This window comes from Ambystoma mexicanum, chromosome 10 (genome assembly GCF_040938575.1).
Source record: "Ambystoma mexicanum isolate Mex_15411 chromosome 10, UKY_AmexF1_1, whole genome shotgun sequence".
NCBI classification, from domain to species: domain Eukaryota; kingdom Metazoa; phylum Chordata; class Amphibia; order Caudata; family Ambystomatidae; genus Ambystoma; species Ambystoma mexicanum.
In genome coordinates this window covers 1,126,172,977-1,126,191,274 of record NC_090932.1, presented here as the reverse complement: position 1 = coordinate 1,126,191,274, position 18,298 = coordinate 1,126,172,977, and the positions used below count along the sequence as shown (strand labels likewise).

At 47.1% G+C, this 18,298-nt stretch overlaps 1 protein-coding gene across 2 annotated transcripts in view; it reads right to left on the bottom strand.

The window, feature by feature from the left end:
* Positions 1–165: 165 nt before the first annotated feature.
* The window catches only part of LOC138492057 (cytosolic purine 5'-nucleotidase-like), a 270,570-nt gene continuing 252,437 nt past the window's right edge, over positions 166–18,298 (bottom strand). Inside the window, exon 18 of one of the 2 annotated variants that reach the window (XM_069619008.1) lies at positions 166–811. In XM_069619008.1, the coding sequence (XP_069475109.1) occupies positions 767–811 (45 nt within the window). In that variant the 3' untranslated portion in view covers positions 166–766. The remainder of the gene's footprint in view (positions 812–18,298) is intronic. The other variant, XM_069619009.1, reaches the window with a different exon arrangement.

Here is an 18,298-nt window from a genome sequence, read left to right as displayed (position 1 = left end):
AGTCAGAGCTCCTGAAAGGGGTGGGGATGGGGCTGCAAGTCAGGATGATGGCACACTGGCAGAGCTGTGTGTGGGGGGGGGGCAGTGTTGCCATGGCGAGACCCAAGAAAGGTCAATGGTATGCCAACTGCAAAAGAGAAGTTCACGATTTGACTTGACTCAAAGTTACCTGTAGCTGCCACAGGGGCTTTTATTGGAGGGAATTTAGCTCTGCTCAGCTATGACCCACACAATACAACCAACAAAAGATCTGAGCAGAAATGAAAAGAGAATTGACGACCAGCAGAGTAGGAGTCTGTACACAAAACAAAATGTTCATTCCGTGTTTTGGCACAAAAGCATTCCGAACAGTACAAATGTTCACTGTTGCCTTGCTATGTGTAATGTGTCCAAGGTAAAAAGCATCACTTCAACCCCCAACAGAGCGACCTTTCGAGGGGCTGGACCCCCGTGCAGCATTCTTCAGTTGCGGCGTAATCTGAAGGTGGACCGCTGAACTATCTACCACCTACATAATGCTTTTTTGCCCTTCCAGTGTAACCGCTGCTTCTATGCAAGACTGTGTGAGGTAGTGCTGTCTTAAAGTTGCTGCTGCTGCCAGTTTGCTGGTCTTCCACATTTTCTGTAGAGTTTATAGGGTTTTCTTGAGGTCAAGTAACTCCTGTTCCATAAGCACGGTCTGTGTCTGGCCCTGTGAGGGGCTTGGACAGCACCAGTAAAGGTCCAGTGTTGATTTGCCGAGATGCTGTGAAGGAAAGGAACTTCTTCAGTCGTCTTCGTCAACACCTTCCTTGAATATCTCTCGAAGTTTCTGGAAGAACAAAATGTTTGCCGTTAGTTTCACAGGAGTTAATCCATGTGTCAACTAGGAAAGGCAGTGCTCATAGCAGAAAAATACTTGGCGGGCCACTAAGTGCTAATTACCAGCAAAGAATTCCCTTATTTATTAAATGCATTTATTGGATATTTGTAAGGCGTCTATATAACAAATGTTTCAAGGCACCACAAAACAAAAAAAGGGGGGTCAGGGACAAGGGAGAAAGATAATAACTGTCCTACTAGGCCTTCTTACATTCGGATTGTGCAAGTGCAGTAACAAGTGTGAGGGAGTCAGAGCGGAAGGGGGTGAAGAGGGGTGGAGGGGGTTTGGGGGTTGCCAGTCTACGTGAATGCCAAGTGCTGGGATGGGAAGGGAAGTGCAGGGTAAAGAGGACAGAGTGCAAGTAAAAAAGTAAAAAGTAGGGATGCAGGAGGTGGTGCGAGAACCACAGGGGCTTGGCGAGCGCTTAGGGGATGCCAGAAAGGCGAGTGCCAGGGATTGCAGGAGGTGAGGGTCCACATGCTAAGTGCAAGGAGGGATGTGGACGGGGTGGGGTGGCCTGGTGTCCTGTAGAACCAGGTGGAAACCAGGCAGCCACTCACTGAGACAGACAGAGGTGTTAGCAGGGGAGGGGGAGTGGTAAGCAAGAATAGAAAAGGAGGGTCTTGAGGAGCTTGCGGAATTTTAGAAGAATTTATGAGAGCATTTTCAGCAGAAAAGAAGAAATGCCCTTCTTTGCCATTACTTTGGAGGTGATGAGGTTTAGATTCATGGTCGAATTGGGTTGAGTCGTAAGTCCTAATCATGGTTTCCTAACTTGGAATAACTGTGTGATCATGGGCAAATCCACTTTTTTTTTATTTTATTTTTTTGTTTGTATCTGGTTACAAAAACAACTTTTACAACAAAATAAAGAAGAAACAATTATCTGAGCTGAAAAAGAACTCATTAAAAAAGAATATGCAGACAAAATAAAATGACAAAATAACAACGGAGATCTACAACTACCTAGCGCAACTCTCTACAACACATCATTTACACTGAAAGGAGGCAAAGGAAGAAGACAAAAAATGCTAAAGTTGAAAACATTCAAAATGGGTTCATAATAACAATAGCAGGCGAGAAAGGAGCGAGAGGGAAGATCTGGAAATTAACGGTCAGAGCCAAACTAACACACCCCTACTTTCACCTCCTTTTTTTCCATCCAAGAATTGAAGCAACCAATCTCAAAATGGAGTGTTTTCAGGCTATGATATTACATCTTTCCAGAACCTGGACCGCAGCTATTGTTAACGCTGTCTCATATCCAGAGATCAATCTGTCCCAGAGCATTTCAGAGAGAATCCCCTCTTCCCTAACCTCAAATCTCACAAATAAGGCTTCTCTAGCCGGCCAAGTGGCCTCACGCTCCATCAACATATGTTTTAATGAATGGTCCACTTTTTCTCTCTGTTCCTTTATTAAAATTGTGTGCACTTAGGAACACACTAAGAACCAGTACTAAGCGCTGTAAATAAAATTGGACATTTTCTACTGCAAACATTACTTGCTGCTAACATCTTATCTGGTTTTCTGCGTCTTCTTTTCATTTTTTTTACACTTAATTCGTTTTTTGGTGAGGCGCGTATTTTGTTGTCTTATGTATTTTGTGGTTTGTGATCTGAATCGCTTTATGCTCAACATTTCTCCTCTACTGTTTTCGATGGCGATGGTAAGTATTGTTTGTTTCAGGACTTACAGACGTTTATAAAAAATATATATATTTTTACAAGTCAACATCTTAGCTTGCCTTTGTTCACTTCCTGCGCTGCTACTGGTCAGGGAATGTGGGGAGTAGTTTTGGAATGACTGGGAGATGGCGGTTCGAAATCACTTCATGTTTGTCAGTTACAAACCATCTAAGTCATTGTTACTCTTTCTCTTTTGTACCAAATGTTGTTTTAAGAAAGGTAGTGTTCTGCAAAGGGGCAGGGCTATCGGGGATCAAACGGACATTCAAATTAAGTTAAACCATTGTGGCATGCTTGGCAGGCCTTACTGGATGCTAATGGCCGGCAGTGATCAGGGATGGCCTTAAACTGCGGCGGAGGGCTACCTCCCTGTACAGGGCACCAAAAATGCCATTTTGAATATTAGAATCCTGGTGTAATGGGTGCTAAGGGGCGCTTTTTTCGGTCCATAAACGAATAAGCACGCGATTCGTTTTCCCAGCTCCTGCTGTGCATTCCAGCCTCTATTCCCAGTATGCAGCGTTTCAAACAGAATTAGCATTCCCCATTCTCTCTGGGCATTAGGAGTCCATTTCTCAGCATGCGACGTTCCCTGCAAGATTGGCTTTCTCCGTTTACGCTGGGCATCAACACTCAGTTTCCCAGGATGCAACGATGTTGCAAAATGGAGATTCCTCACCTTGCTCTGGGAGTTCTGACTCGTCTCCCATCATGCAGCGTTGTCGCAGAGTGACGTTTTGTCAGTTCGCTTAAGGACTTTGGACTCAGTTTCTCAGCATGTAGAATTGCCAGACAATGAATGATGGCTTCTCCGTGTGCCATGGGACTTCAACCCCTTTTTACTGACCTTAACAATAGTTCGTTAGCATAGGACTCCTTGTGAAGGACCACTACTAAACCATTGCTGAATCGCTTGGCTCAAACACGTTGCTCATATAAATTGAGAAAACGTCTTCCCATTCTTCTCTGGAAGAAACTGGCCCTCATTATAACTTTGCCGGTCTGGAAACAACGGTGATGGAAGCTTACTGGCACTGTTGTTTCCGGACCGGCAAACCGCCCGCAGACTTTCACGGAAGCACTGCACCGTTATTGATGGTCCCTGTGCTTCAGTGCTCCCCATTCTCATTGAGTCCTATGGGAATGGGGAGTAACAATTACTGCTGCATGACTTACCGGACTGCCAGGGCTGTAATGCCGCAGTGTTTCCAGGCAGTCAGGCAGCGGTAATTCATTGCGGGTCTGGCGGCTACCTGCCGGTTTGCCTGCACGGTTACCGCCGGATCCGTAATGAGGGCCACTTTGTAACATCACCAATGTGGTAATTAATGCATCTACCCACACTCAAGGTTTACTGTCCGCTGCTAGAGCCGCAGGGCAAAGATGCAGGAAGGTGGCGTCGTCTGAGAACTTCAATAGTTGCTGCCCCTCAAAGTCCTGAACAAGGGTATCGTCTTGCATGTGCTTTTAGAACTTTGCCAAGTCGGTAGGGTGGCCAACTTCCAGATTCCCTGGTGGTTATGTCTTCACTATGTTATGTTAAAGGTTCTTATACCGTGCACTGTCGCCACTTGCATGGTTGCTTGGTGCTCTGGTGGAACTGCAAAGCCAGGGGGTAAAGTGCGCAAGTTAGTGGGACTGACCAGGAGGACAGAACTGTAATGTGCTGTTGGCACCTTCATTTCGGCAGACACCGTTCGCTGATCGTAGGTGTGGTTTTTGGTTGGTAACCATCATGTGCAGTTGTGCAAGGCTATGTGATTTTTTTCATTGTGGTATAGCGAAGTGCGTGCAGTTTGTTGTGCTGTACAGGTATAGTTGTGTTTAGTTCGGAGTTTGAGAGGTGTATGCAGAAGGATGATTTTTTTTTTTTGTACGGTTGTCTAGTGGCGGTATGCTATCCTACACCATCCCTTTTTGATTGACTGGCCAATATCCCTTCCCCTGTCGTATATTCTGGAGTGCTACACTTGCGCCACTCCTGTGTTGTGTGCAGAAGAGTGGGTCCTCAGTGGGCTATTCAGCGGCTGTATCCTTTCTACCCCCAGTGTTCAGACTAAGTGCCTCCCATATCTCCTCCCCCATAGCACACCCTGGTGTGCAGCAGTCACCACCCCCACAGGGGCCTCCAGGGGTTAGTGATGTGCAGAAATGTGAGTGATGGATGAGAAGCCCCCAGAAATCACATTGGTGGGTAAGGCAGCAACTTTACTACATGAAGCCAAACATTGTATGAGCAATGTCTGGCCAAAAAGAGTATCAGAACTGAAGCGGGACTCCAGGTAGCAATGCTTAATACAGTGTTGCCCATGCGCGACTCTCCGCGGATGCTGCCGCGCTCTTACAGCATGCACATTAAACCGTGCCATAGCATGGCGCTCCTGAATGCGCTATGCTTCAAGGACACCACGCGCTATCCAGCAGCCCAACATATCTAGGTGAATTTTTTTACTGCGAATCTCAAAACAATTAATCTTTCGTTGAATATATATGAAGGGGGAGACCCCCTAGCCTCCCCACCTTTATTAATACCCCAACCCCCCGCCCCTATTTATGCGATGAAATCTGCAAAATTCCAATCTTAAAAGTGGGTTGTTTTTTGTTTTGCATAATGGTCCCTGTCAATGTTCAACTCTTGAGCCCTTTTTGAATCCAGGGTTCCTTATATCAGAGGACAGTTTCGGGGAATAAAGGCTGTCACAAAAATGTATGCATTGAAGTTGAAATCGGACACATCTTTTCAGCAGGAATTAAGACGGGGTCTCTAGAGCCAACTTGTGTACTTGATTGTGCTGTCGACTTGCGCTGCGCCCTATGAGTAGATACGTGATGCATCAGTCATTCAATAGGTTGCCAAAGTCAATGTAATAATGTCATTTATTCTTGTGATCAATAACAGCCTTCAGAAAATCCTCAGCAACTATTCATGTACCAAAAAAGGGCAGTGGAAGCGGGCGCGCCGCTTGGGAGACTTCCCTATGGACTAACCGACACCTAACAAGGTTTGGGACTATTTGTTGAAGACCTTTTTTTGGTCTTTGACTAGTTGCTGAGGATTTTCTGAAGGTACAATACAGAACAGGTTTGCACGCCGCATTAAGCTATTGCAAGGACCGCAAGGGCGTTATGAGATTGTAAATATTGAGCAAGGACAAAATATATAGAACTTGGAGTACCATCTCTTGGGGATGCGTTTGAAAGAGAAACGGTTGCCTTGAGGATGACCAAGTGTCGAAACACGTGTCGGATGTTATTGATCACAAGAATAAATGACATTATTACATTGACTTTGGCAACCTATAGAATGACTGATGCATCACGTATCTACTCATAGGGCGCAGCGCAAGTCGACAGCACAATCACAGCAAATACACTTATTCTTAATAGAGGCAAGAGGTATACCTCAGAGTGCTGCCGCTGCAGCTTACCGAATATCACCAGTGGACGGCCCTAGCGCACCTACCTACGGTTTTACACCTCCCCACATATCTTTTTCTAGTGCCAACTTGTCTTCATGAAAGGCCTTGTATTTCGCCCTGACGCGATGGCCCACTCCTTTTGCTGATGCGTTCGCCACCACGTGAGGCATTTGACGTTCCAGGGAGCCTTGGATTGCATGGCTTGGGCTCTAGAACAATTAACACAAACGTCAAGTCTCAGCAAGGGTGTTTTTCTTTCCCACAAGATGGGATAGCACCCTCAACTCATCAAAATGTAGTACGACTTCCGAATTCTGTAAGGCGATACACTCTGTAAACGTCCTGTAGGTGCAGATTTCGGCAGCTTGCACATTAACCCCTTTAGCTATCTTATTTGAATTAGACACAGGGAGTCAGATAGCATTACACATACATGACAGTGGTTTCCATGTGTGTGTGTGTGTGGGGGGGGGTGGGGGGGAGTAGAGGACAGAAGCTGATCAAAATAGCACGAAAACCGGCTGCACTCCCACCCCAGTAGCAAATTGGCAACCACTGTCGGTGTCCATTCAGCCTCTCCCTACATGCCACGGGTTTTAAGCCAGGCTTCCTTGGCCACAGCCCCACATGCATATTGTTGTGACACTCCAGTGACCACACAATTTTCATCCTACACTGCTGGGGCGAAATTCCCTACCCCCTCCCAATTCCCACTCCCCTTGGAATATAGCTGTGGGGACCAAACTCCCTTTGGTAGCCTTTTGATGTAACTTCTTGTGGTTCATTACTCATGCAGGATACTCAGGAATCACTCCAGAGCCAGGGTTATGAAAAGGTAAGTCTTCTTTATTGCTACAGTATAGTAGGAAAGGTGAGACAGGAGATCAGGTGATGTGCTTCTGCTTCCCTTTGCTCTCTCCCTGCTTATCCCTAGCCGGTCAATCCTGGAACCCTTACACTCGCCCCATTCCAGACCTCACACGAACACTCCAAGCTCCACTGCCCACTCACACAGACACACAGCAGATGGAATACCAAACAGTGACACTAGGTTACATTATCCCCCTTCTTATACCAACAAAAGTAACTATCCATGAGCAGACAGAAATCACCTTCGAGAAACTAGAACATCTTATGACCTGGTCCCCACCTCCCGTCCCCCCCACCCCCAAGCACAACCTGTTCTCTCTGAGCAAAAGCTTCACTAACAACGCAAAACCCATCAATACCAAAAAACCAAACACCTCTGCCACACCCAAACCCTGGACCTGCCACGTCCCGGCACAACCTCACCCCAATACAGGACACACATGTCTCTGTAAAGCGAGCAACCTCCCTGCATCCAATATCAAAGAAGAAACGCATGGAAAAATACCTAAAAGGTCTGAATGCCACTAACCTTACAAGTAACCCTAAAGCACCAACCACCTCGCCACTGAACACACCACCACTTCTCTCCACACAAAACAGAAAGGAAATGTGATAGGACAGCCACTTACAACAGCTTTTGCTGCCGTGTCGCATTTAGTAGAAATCTCTGTGATCTTGGCAACGGAATAAGCAACATATGCATTTGTTAACCACAGTATTGAGACTCTGGTAGGATGTGACTATTGAGACTGGAACACAGACATCTATTCCAAATGGGTCAAAACCATGGGCCTTCTACATCACTAACCACCTGTACTTTCTATCAGCTTGCAAATTCATAAAAGGGCGTTAGAGGGCGATATTGTCCTATTCATTGCAACATGTGCAGGACAACCAATACTGTCACACAAAGCACTGTATTCGTTAGTGCTTTAGTGACAATATAGTTAAGCAAATATGCCAGCGCGGATGGGTCTCGGCGCAATGATATTACTATTTGAAGTTCTACATTCCCGGGGCCGCGTTTGGCAACGGCCAACAGGGCACGCTTTAATGAGAGCTGCGCCAAAACGTTGGGCACCAAATCGCTTGCGCCGGAATGTCTGGCTTCGGGACTCCCAGGATAGTTCCAAATGCCATCCAACAGCCTGTTTTCAGCCTGCAAGGGCGATGTGTAAGTACGACTTCAAAAGCGTATGTTCTTGAACTCCTTTGGCCTCTGTTAAGAACAATAACGTTTCTGGACACATTTCTGTTGAATGATTAGGAAGTCGTATACCTAGCTAGATTTTCTCAGGGAAAAAAGAAAATCAACATCCTTTTGGTTTAAGGTGGTGCATTTTCGAGAGCACTATAAATGACTGCAATTGAAATATTTAATTAACAGTACCCGAGCTGTACAGCATTCCTGGGCGGTTACATCTGGAGGACCAAGGCCTGAGCGAAGCAAGTGTGCTTTAGCGAGGTCCAAAGTGGCGTAATGCCAGAGAAGGCCCACCAATAAGGAGAACGCTCTCTACTAGCACACGCCATAACGCCCAGGGCATTAGCAGGTGTATACTTTTTAATTGAGAAACAGCGAGGGCAGAGAGCACCAGCCTTTTGTCCTATTAAAAAAATACAAATCAAGATGGCCGCCATGGAAGTAATGAATGTGACTACTACTTCTCCATTCCCATTGAGGGCCTTGCGAAAGAAGAGCGGCGTGTAACATGGGCATTGACGTCAGTGACTCGGGCAGCCTGCAGGAATGTGTTCATGGCAAGGTGAATGCTGTGGGTGGGCTTGTGGTCTGTGGGAGCACTGCAGAGGACGAGAGAGTCATTTAGGAGAGCATCTCCTTGAGAACTGTGGGCGCGGCTCATTTGTGGCACTGAGAATTTTGATGAGTGGTGCATCTATATGCGCTTGATGGGTTACTGCTGGGTTGAGGGGCCACTTTTGAGGGGTAAGGGATAGCCCGCGGACATTATGTGTTGTGGCACTGCTCCTTCTAAGTGTCAAAGGAACTTCAAGTAGCACGGGTGCCTAATATGCCGGTTGCTCCAATATTTTAAATGAGAGTCAGGGGAGTTGCTAGGTCTGGAAAAGACCCGGGGCTAAGCTGATGTCGGAACTGTCGGGACTGGGGGCTAGCTAGTCTTTTGGCTGTAGCTCCTGGGATTCTATCCGGGGCTACAACCAAAAGATCAGGGGCTAAAGCCCCCTTAGCCCCCCCTAGCAACGCCCCTGATGAGAGTGTATCTACTTTTTGATATATTTTAGACCCTCTGCTGCATTTATCCAAGTTCAAGAACACTATGCGTGGTTTCTAAATGAATATTGCACAATTTCAGGAATTACCCATGTGTGCAGTTTTATTAGGTTTTTAATTTCTTCACTTTTGCAGAAACTATTGTACGAACTTAATTATTTTTCATGTTCACAAGAACTATTACATCCAAATAACGTGTTCAATCGTCAACCAGTTTCTCACATCATCAACTTGTTTCACATAACTTTCAAATTCTCCAAGTTTATGTCCCAAATCTTAATCTGTTATCAATTCATTCATGGATAATTTTCACACACAACCTTCAATTTCTCCAAATGTATGTCTAAAAGCACCAACTTAATTTGTTATCAATTAATGCATGGATAACCTTTACAGAAGCATAACCTAAATCATTTCATAATTACAGGACACCTTATTGCCTACCAAACAGTTTGCAATCCCTTTCTAAATATATGTATACTGCTACAACAGCTTCCACATTATTGGAATAAATGTTTTGTATTTGTACTCCTAGAACTGCCTATAATGTTAGAACCGACTACACCTTATTCCAGTAACCTTTTACACACAATGTTGCTCCTTGAACAGCCTACAAGTGTTGCACTCATAGGTCCATATATATCATCACAGGCCTAATGGTGAGCTTCTTCAGGGCTAGTTTTACTGTCTTTCTTATATTTTCTTCTAAGAACTTGAAGGCTTACTGTGTTGATTGTCTCGTAAATGACCCAATTTTGTAAACAAATTATTAACATCTCTTTTGCTTTCAAACAATTTGGTATATATTCCTTTGGATGTATTACTTAAGATATACTTCCCAGCTATCTATTGTGTTTTTGTTCTCATCAGGTTTTTTTCCAACACCTTAAGTTTGGAACTGAAGAGCACAGCATGTTGACGGTGTGTTGCAGCGTTGCATTTGATTGCAGTATTCAGATTTGGGATTTACACTACCATGCCACCACTTGTAATCCAGTGGTAATGCCACCGGGCTGGTTGGCAGTAACGATACGAGAGTTTGGCAGCAATTTGGTGGATCTACCACCAATTTACCACCAAACTGATAATGCAGACCATTTCTACTTACCAGTAATGAATGCTACCCTATGAGGGAAGCTGGCACCCCCTTCTGAAGCTGGCACCCCCTTCTGAAACTGGTGTTCCCATTTGACAGTCTGAATGCTTTGATGTTGCATGGGCAACATCTGCTTCAAGTTTTGCTTTGGAATGGAACCTGCAGTTTTTGGAGGTTCTGCCATTAATTTTGGGCAGTTTGTTCAGCCTTTGCATGCTTTGATACCCTGGAAGAGCTGGCATTGAATTCTTGTAGAGACAAAAAATCAAAACGAAGGAGTTTGCCTTCCTAAACCAGTTGTATAGTTCTCAGAACACGTGTCTGTGGAAGGCCCAAGAATAGTTTTGCCACTGAAAGGAAGGCCACGAGCCTCCGTCTGAATGTGCTGGTGACACGAGGCGCACCCAGCCAGGCGCAGGTTCCGCCACATCTCTTGCGGTTGTTTACTGGCATTTGCTGCAAAGGAGGTTATTTTCCTCCAGAAAACCGCTGGGTAAAAAAACACTGCAGAGCTCGAGTGATGCACGTCTGCAAATTTGTTGCGATCGTGCCAGCTCAGCAGATTATAGCTGGGTTTATCTGTGGCCGTGTTCAGTTATTTTTGGGAATGACTAGGGTTTTGATACATATTGTCAACCAGTGTTTCCCGGCCACTGGCCTAGGATGGCTGAAGCGCCAAACCCTTTGTTTTCCCGAGTGCAGCTCCGTCCACAGAAGAACAGGCCGACAAATGCCCAGCAATTACACCATTTTCCTCTCTCGGGACCTCGTATTTAAAGCCTACAGATTGGAAATGAGCGCGTCAGAGGAAGGTTCTTGACAAAGAAGCAAGTTAGCAAACAATCCGATTGCTCCTTTATTGCACTCCAGCCTCTTTGCCTCTGATACTTTTTAGTGGAAGCCTGGGGCCCGTGCCCCCCCCCCCATCCGCCCTCGGGCAGCGACGTTTCCGTTTATTAGCAAATGGGATTTACTTTTGTATCTAGCGGAGAAGGACATTTAGGCGCACGCGATCCCGGGTTCTCATCGCAGCCGCACCGCCAGATTAAATATGCTTTTTTAACCAAAATCATATATTTTAAAAAAAATAAATGAGAAAAAAGTTTATGGTGCTCATTGGGCTTTTTATTGATTAAAAAAATGTTTATGGTGATCATTTGGCACAAAGGGCATTTAAACAACGCCTGCAATGGCAGCTGCTAAATGCTGACATTTAGCCGATGCGCCTAAATCACGCACATGCCAATTAAGCGGCACAGAGTTGGACGCGCCGAAAAGTGGTTCTGCAGCCACAGTGGTGCATCAAAACAGACCGTGCCATTGCCCCAGGCCCCGTGCCATACAAAGTATGACACGATGGAGGGCCTGGGGGATTAGGCGTAGGGTGGGGGAGACGAACGGCGGGAAACAAAGAGGGAGGGGCAGCCAAAGCGGCGCCCCCACCCTCGGCGTTGCCAAGGGAACGCACCAAACAGGTGCAAAAGAAAACAGCAGGGGGACAGGAGGAAGCCCGGCCCCCAGCAACACAACAAAGGGGGCAGGGGGTATAAGTACCCCAGAAAAATCCAAGTGAGGCACAAACAGGTCCGGAGCTCACCTCACTTGGGTAAGCTCCCCGGGCCTGGAAAAGGGGGATAAGGAAACGTTTGCCTCTGCGGGCTTACCGTTTCTTTTTTGTTCCCCTCCTGCAGGTGCGGTCGACCTCGTCGGGTTGCGCAGGTGAGAAGAGTAGCCGAGGACACGCCCGGGAGTGCTGGTGAGGACGGTCGGGATTGGAGCGCTGCTGCGTGCGGAGGCGTCACAGCTGAGGCGGCAGTGGAGGCGGACAGGCTACAAGGAGAAGAACGCCAGCACAGAGGGAGCGTGGCTACGGCTGCAGGGACAGTTTAAAGCGGCAGCGAGGGAGCTAAGCCCGGCATCCGGAAACACGAGCCGGCAAGGGGCGCAGAAAGAAGAAAGCGCACACTGACGCCACGGCAGAGGGGCGTGGCTACAGTTAAAGCTGTAGCGCGAGAGGCAGGAAAGGCACCCGGCAAACAGGAGAGAGAACGCTGAATCAGTGAGGAGCCTGCCGGGGCAGATTGAAACACAGCCACCAGTGGCTCAACTGATAAGTGCTTGATATTGGAATGCTCAGGGACCTGAGTTCTAATCCAATGTGCTGAAACTGCAGGGCATATTTTTACAATCAACAAATTTTTGCTCAGGGGCACCACACAGCGCTCAGTTACCGGAGCGGGTAGCACTGTTAAATTATTAGCTTTCTGCTGGAGAGGATCTGGAGCTCTACCTACGAAAGTTGGAAGGTTAGAGCCTAAACGCCAACCGCACTAAAAAGAAAGCGTGGCTCTGTGGAGCAACATTTAGAAGTCAAGGCGGTGAAACGAAGGCAAAGGTCGTGGGTTCAAGCCCACCAGGGACAACAGTTTGGAAGGAAAGGCAAGAAAGAGGCGAAAGGACAAATTGGCAGAGGAAAGAGCAAGAAGAGCACAGGAATTCAGCGCATGGGCCAAAAAGGCAGAGAAAGAATATGGGGCACAATGGGTGCTGGATGTGGTGCAGACGGAAGAAAGGGCTGGATTCCGCGGGCAGCGACGAGGAAGCTGCAGTACGACAAGGACAGAAGAGGTTAAGAGAGGTGACAAGGGAGTCACAGGAGCCAGAGATGCCTAAGAAAAAACGGAGGAAAGGAACCAAGAAAGGTATCGTAAAATTGAATAACAATATTGACAAAATGGTAAAAGTGTTAAATGCATGCATCACGGCTCAGGGTAAGTCGCCCAGAGCCGGTAAAGGGAAGATGAGAGAGCGCAAAAGGGTAACATCTGATACAGAAACTAGCGAAGATGAAGAGAGGGACCACCTTCGGGCCTGGGTGAAAACGAAGGGGGTAATATGTAAGGAGAAACAGACGAAGGATAAGGCAGGCGAAGATCAGAGAGCAGGAGGGCAAGGACCAACAGATAGCGGGGTTCCCGTGACAGTGACACAGGGGCTTCCCCAAAATCCTGGTCCCCAGGGGACGGCTACCAGCACACCGGTAGCTACGGCAGGGCCCGCCATGGTGAAAACGACAGAGCCAGCCACAGTTATGACAAAATATGGCAGGCCCACGATAGGCAAGGATGCGCAAGGGCGTTCATCATCTTGCAGAAATTTCCCGAGGACGGTCCATCACTAGTGACATACCAACAGAGAGTCTTGAAGGTGTACAAGGCATTTGGGGGTGATGCATGGAAAGAATACGACCATGAATTCAGGAAAGAGATGGATTGCTTTCCGGATATAGGGTGGGATGAAGAAAATTACAATCTATACATATTTAATGTATTGAAAGAGAAATGGGATACCAAAGTGCAGTATAATGTAGGTAGCTATTATAGGAAACAGTATGGCCACAACGATTATAGAAGCGATTACAGATATAGCAACAGGAGATACGATAACTATTATGATAGAACAAGGGAGCAGAATTTTCTGAGCAGACAGTACGAGGCACAGAGAAGTTGGCAGAGCAACATACCACCGACAGCACAAGGGGGTGGTAAGGGGAGTAACGGGGCAGCAAGGTCAGAGCCAGCCCAATGCCGAAATTTCGAGAAGGGGATACCATGTAGCTGGGGGAAGAAATGCAAATTCAATCACAGATGCGAGAATTGTGGAGGAGTGCATATTACTGCCAAATGCACCAGAGCAGCATCCAATAAGTACACGGTACCAGAGAAGCGGAACTAGGAACGAAGGAGAGAGAGGGGGCCACACCGGTAAAAATCGAGAATATGGAAAAGTGGCTACGAGTGTTTCCAGACCAGGAAGGAGCAGAAACAATCAGGAGAGGTTTCCGAGAAGGTTTCAAGATACCCTTTAATGGACACGGTTCCCAGAACACCCCCAAAAACCTGAAATCCGCATTAGAAAATAAGGAGTTGGTGGGCAAGAAAATCAGAAAAGAAATTGAACTGGGGAGGATCGGAGGCCCTTATAGTTCCCCCCCATTTAGGGAATACATATGCTCGCCATTGGGCTTAGTCCCAAAAAAGGAGGCAGGCGAATTTAGGCTGATTCACCACCTTTCATATCCACCAGGGGCCTCGGTAAACGACGGCATCGCACAAGAGGCGGTGTCGGTAAATTACTCGGATTTCCTGGAAGCAGTGCAGTTAGTCAGGAAGGCGGGGCAGGGAGCTTGGATGGCAAAAGCCATTATGAAGACAGCTTTTCCCTTATTGCCAGTGAGGAGCGAATCACAGAGGTGGCTATGCATGCACTGGGAGGGCAAATATTTTGTAGATAAATGTCTCCCTATGGGCTGCGCCATCTCTTGTGCATATTTTGAGAAAGCGAGCTCATTCTTACAATGGGCTCTTACAAAAGAAATGAAGGGGGCACAGGTAGTCCATTACCTGGACGATTTTCTATTTGTAGGACCACGGGGCTCCGAGCTGTGTAAAAATACTTTGAAGAAATTCATGACACTAACAGAAGAGTGGGGTTTTCCGCTTGCAGAAGAAAAAACAATGGGGCCAACTCAAGTAATCCAATTCTTAGGCATTGAAATTGACTCACGGGTAGGGGTGTGCAGGATCCCGGAAGAGAAGGTGGCGGACCTGCTAGGTACAATCATGGACCTGAAAGGAAGAAACAAGGCCACAGTAAAAGAGTTGCAATCACTAGCAGGAAAATTGAACTTTGCGGGGAGGGTCATACCACAAGGCAGGATATTCCAGAGGAGGGTCGAACAGAGAACAAAGGGTGCTAAGGTGGGACACCACAGGGTGCGAATCGGTGGAGCAATAAAGAAAGATTTGGAAATATGGGCAGAATTTTTAAAGTCATTCAATGGTTCAGTGATCTGGCGCACACCGATAAACGAAGAAAACTAAAGGGTGTTGTTCACGGATACAGCTGGGGGTTTTGGCTTTGGTGCAATATTGGGTACAGAATGATGCGTAGAAAGATGGCCAGAGGCATGGCAAGAGGCGGCATAGACAAGTAATATTACACTATTAGAGCTATTTCCGATCTGGGTAGCACTGTGCGCATGGGAAGCAGAGCTGAACAGCAAAGAGTTAAGTGTGTGGTCAGATAACATGGCAGTAGTACATCTAATAAATAACGGAAACGCATCATGCCCGCTGGTCTTGGAGTTAATGAGGGCAATAACACTGGCTTGTCTGAATAATAATGTGAGCATAAGGGCGAGACATATCGCCGGAGAAGCAAATGTGGTCGCTGACGCCTTGTCTCGTTTTCAGTGGAGCAGGTTCAGAGAACTGCAGCCGGATGCAAGAAGGATGAAAACGCCCACGCTAAAAAAGGCATGGGTACCGCTAGAAGCATGGGAGAAAGGTCGGTTAACCACAAGGTTGACTCAGAAGAGGAGGAAGACCCATGGGAACAAGTAATAGAAAGATTGGCCAGAAACGCCATAACATACAAGACTGGTGAGCAGTATAAAAAGCATGTGAATAAGGTGTTGAGAGAAACAGGAGTGAAAGAGGTGGGGGATATCACAGTTTCCAAATTGTGTGACTTTTTGGGGAGTGCATTTACACAAGGAAAGAGGAAAAGCTGGGCGGCAGCACATTTGGCGGCAGTAGCATATACGCCAAAGGTGGCCGGGTTGGCAGACCCGACAACGAGCCCACGGATAAAATACGCAATGAAGGGGTGGGCGAGGTTAGAAGGTAGGAAACCAGACAGCAGGAGACCCCTGAATTTTTCGAAAGTAGTGAAATTGTTACAATTATTGCATAGCACATGTAGCAACAGTTATGAGAGTATGCTGTTCAGGGCAGCATTTGCATTGGCATACTATGGGGCATTCAGGATCGGGGAGCTAGTAGCGCATAACACAATGGCAGGGGAGGGCTAGCAAAGAGCGACGTCAGCATGGGGTCTAAGGGTATGTCCATACTACTAAGGAGATCAAAAACGGACCAAAGAGGGAAGGGGCGAACAATTGAGCTAAATTGTATTAAGGAAAGAGACCACTGCCCTAGGTGCATTACCGAACAATTTCTCAAGGTACGACCTGAAGTTGGGGGGCAGCTATTGATACATAGGGACGGCAGAGCCCTCAGCAGATACCAATTCCAAGCAGTGCTGAAGAAAACCATAGCGAAAGCAGGGTGGGATGCAGCTGAGTTTGGGACCCACTCCTTCAGGATAGGGGCAGCCACCTCTGCATGGGCAGGGGACTTAGGAGCAAAAGGAGTAAAGAAAATTGGGGGTGGAAGTCGCAATGTTTCAAAAGATATGTGCGAGAGTATTTGATATGATTCATCTCCCATCCACCCATGCAGATGAGAACCCCTACAAGTCGGCATGGATAGTCGGCCATTCGTTCGTGACACGAGCAGGCAGGTGGATCGAGGAATTCAGAGAAGGATTGCATTTTAAACGGACAATAACATCCTGGTGGGGCCTCCCAGGAATGCATTGGGAGGACATCCACGATCGGCTATCGGATCTGATCGGGTTCAGGGATCCTCCTGAATACCTGGTCATCCACCTCGGGGGCAATGACTTGGTTAAAACAAATAGGGGCGAGCTGATGCGCAACATGTGCGAGTCCTTAAGGGCAATAGCACACTGCTGGTGGAAAACTGAAATGTTCATGTCTGAGATAATTACCCGTAGAATTTGGTATGGGGCACATAGGAGGCAGGCTATTGAGACGGCATGGAAAAAACTAAACAAAGCTGTAGAAAAGTACTGTAGAAGCACGGGTCTCCATTTTATAAGGCATGGGCTATCACAGAATGACCCAGATTGGTTTCACCAGGACGGGGTACACCTATCCAACAAAGGGATGGGCAGATTTACGGATAACATTTTTCAAGCATTAGCAGCACGGGGATGCAAATAGGGTCGCTGTTTGGGGGGACCTGAGCGGGTTAGGCAACACCCACTCAGGCGTAGGGCACATGTCCAGGAAGGGATGCCAGAGGGTAACGAAAACTAGCCTAAGGGAAGGCTGGGCATCCATAACCCCTGGACACGAGGTGCCCAAAAGCGATTGCTATTTTTTGGCTGTCATGATTATTGTGTGGCATTATTTTCTGTAGAAAATAAACAGGCTTACGGCCACAATTTTTTCCACGAAACAAAAAATATGGTCTGTACTATCATTTCTTTATCCCAGGTAATAGGTATCAGGTACAAGAGCAGGGGGGAGCCCACACTACTCAGCCTAAAGGCTTGTGCTGAAACAGGGAGTAGGCGCATCTAGCCCCCTTCATTCTCGATTGGTGGGAACACTGCCACCTGGTGGATTGCAACCCAAACTATAAAAACTATGCTGACACTCCATTCCCAAGCGCCCACCCTTCCACCCCCACCACTCTAGCACAGTGAAGGTGCAGAGGAACAATTCTGCTAGCCTCTGCATCTTAGGGAGCTGAAGGGTGAGGGATGCCATGGATGCTTAGGAGGGGCGTATCAGGGCAGTGAGGGAGTGTAGACATACGGTGACCACGCATGCGTCTTTGGCCTCTCGACATTTTGGCTTTAGCTCAGTTTCATGTGCCACCTTTCGAAGAAGTAGTGTTAAAACACGCTGCAAATGGAGGGGTTTTAGACATGGAGACCAACATTTACTCCTTGGCGCGTGCACATAGTGGACAGTTTTTTTGTAGATGGCTTGCCCCAATGTTCATTGTCTAGAGAACGGTAATATGGCAATCTTTGGCTGGCACTTTGAAAGTTGCCATCGCCCTGGGAGCACTTTGTAACCGCCTTAAGCACAAGCACTGGCCTGTCAATCAGGAGACCAGCATGTGCGTTATAGACCACCACTATTGGGTGCAGCATTGCTGCTCCACCACGTCTCCCAAGAATTTAGTAGTCGCAGGGGTGTTGCTAGGTCTGGGAAAGATACGAGGCTAAGCTAATGCCGGGACACTGGGCTAGGTAGGCTTTTGGTTCTAGCCCCTAAGCTTTGATCATGGGCTATAATCAAAAGACCTGGCATATAGCCCCCACCTAGAAACGCCTAATGCTTTTGAAAGTTCCATTGGAGTGAGTCCAAAACCACAAATCCCTTTATAAACAGTAGCCACAATGTATCCTGGATGCACCAGAGCTGCTGCCCATAAGGGCTCTAAT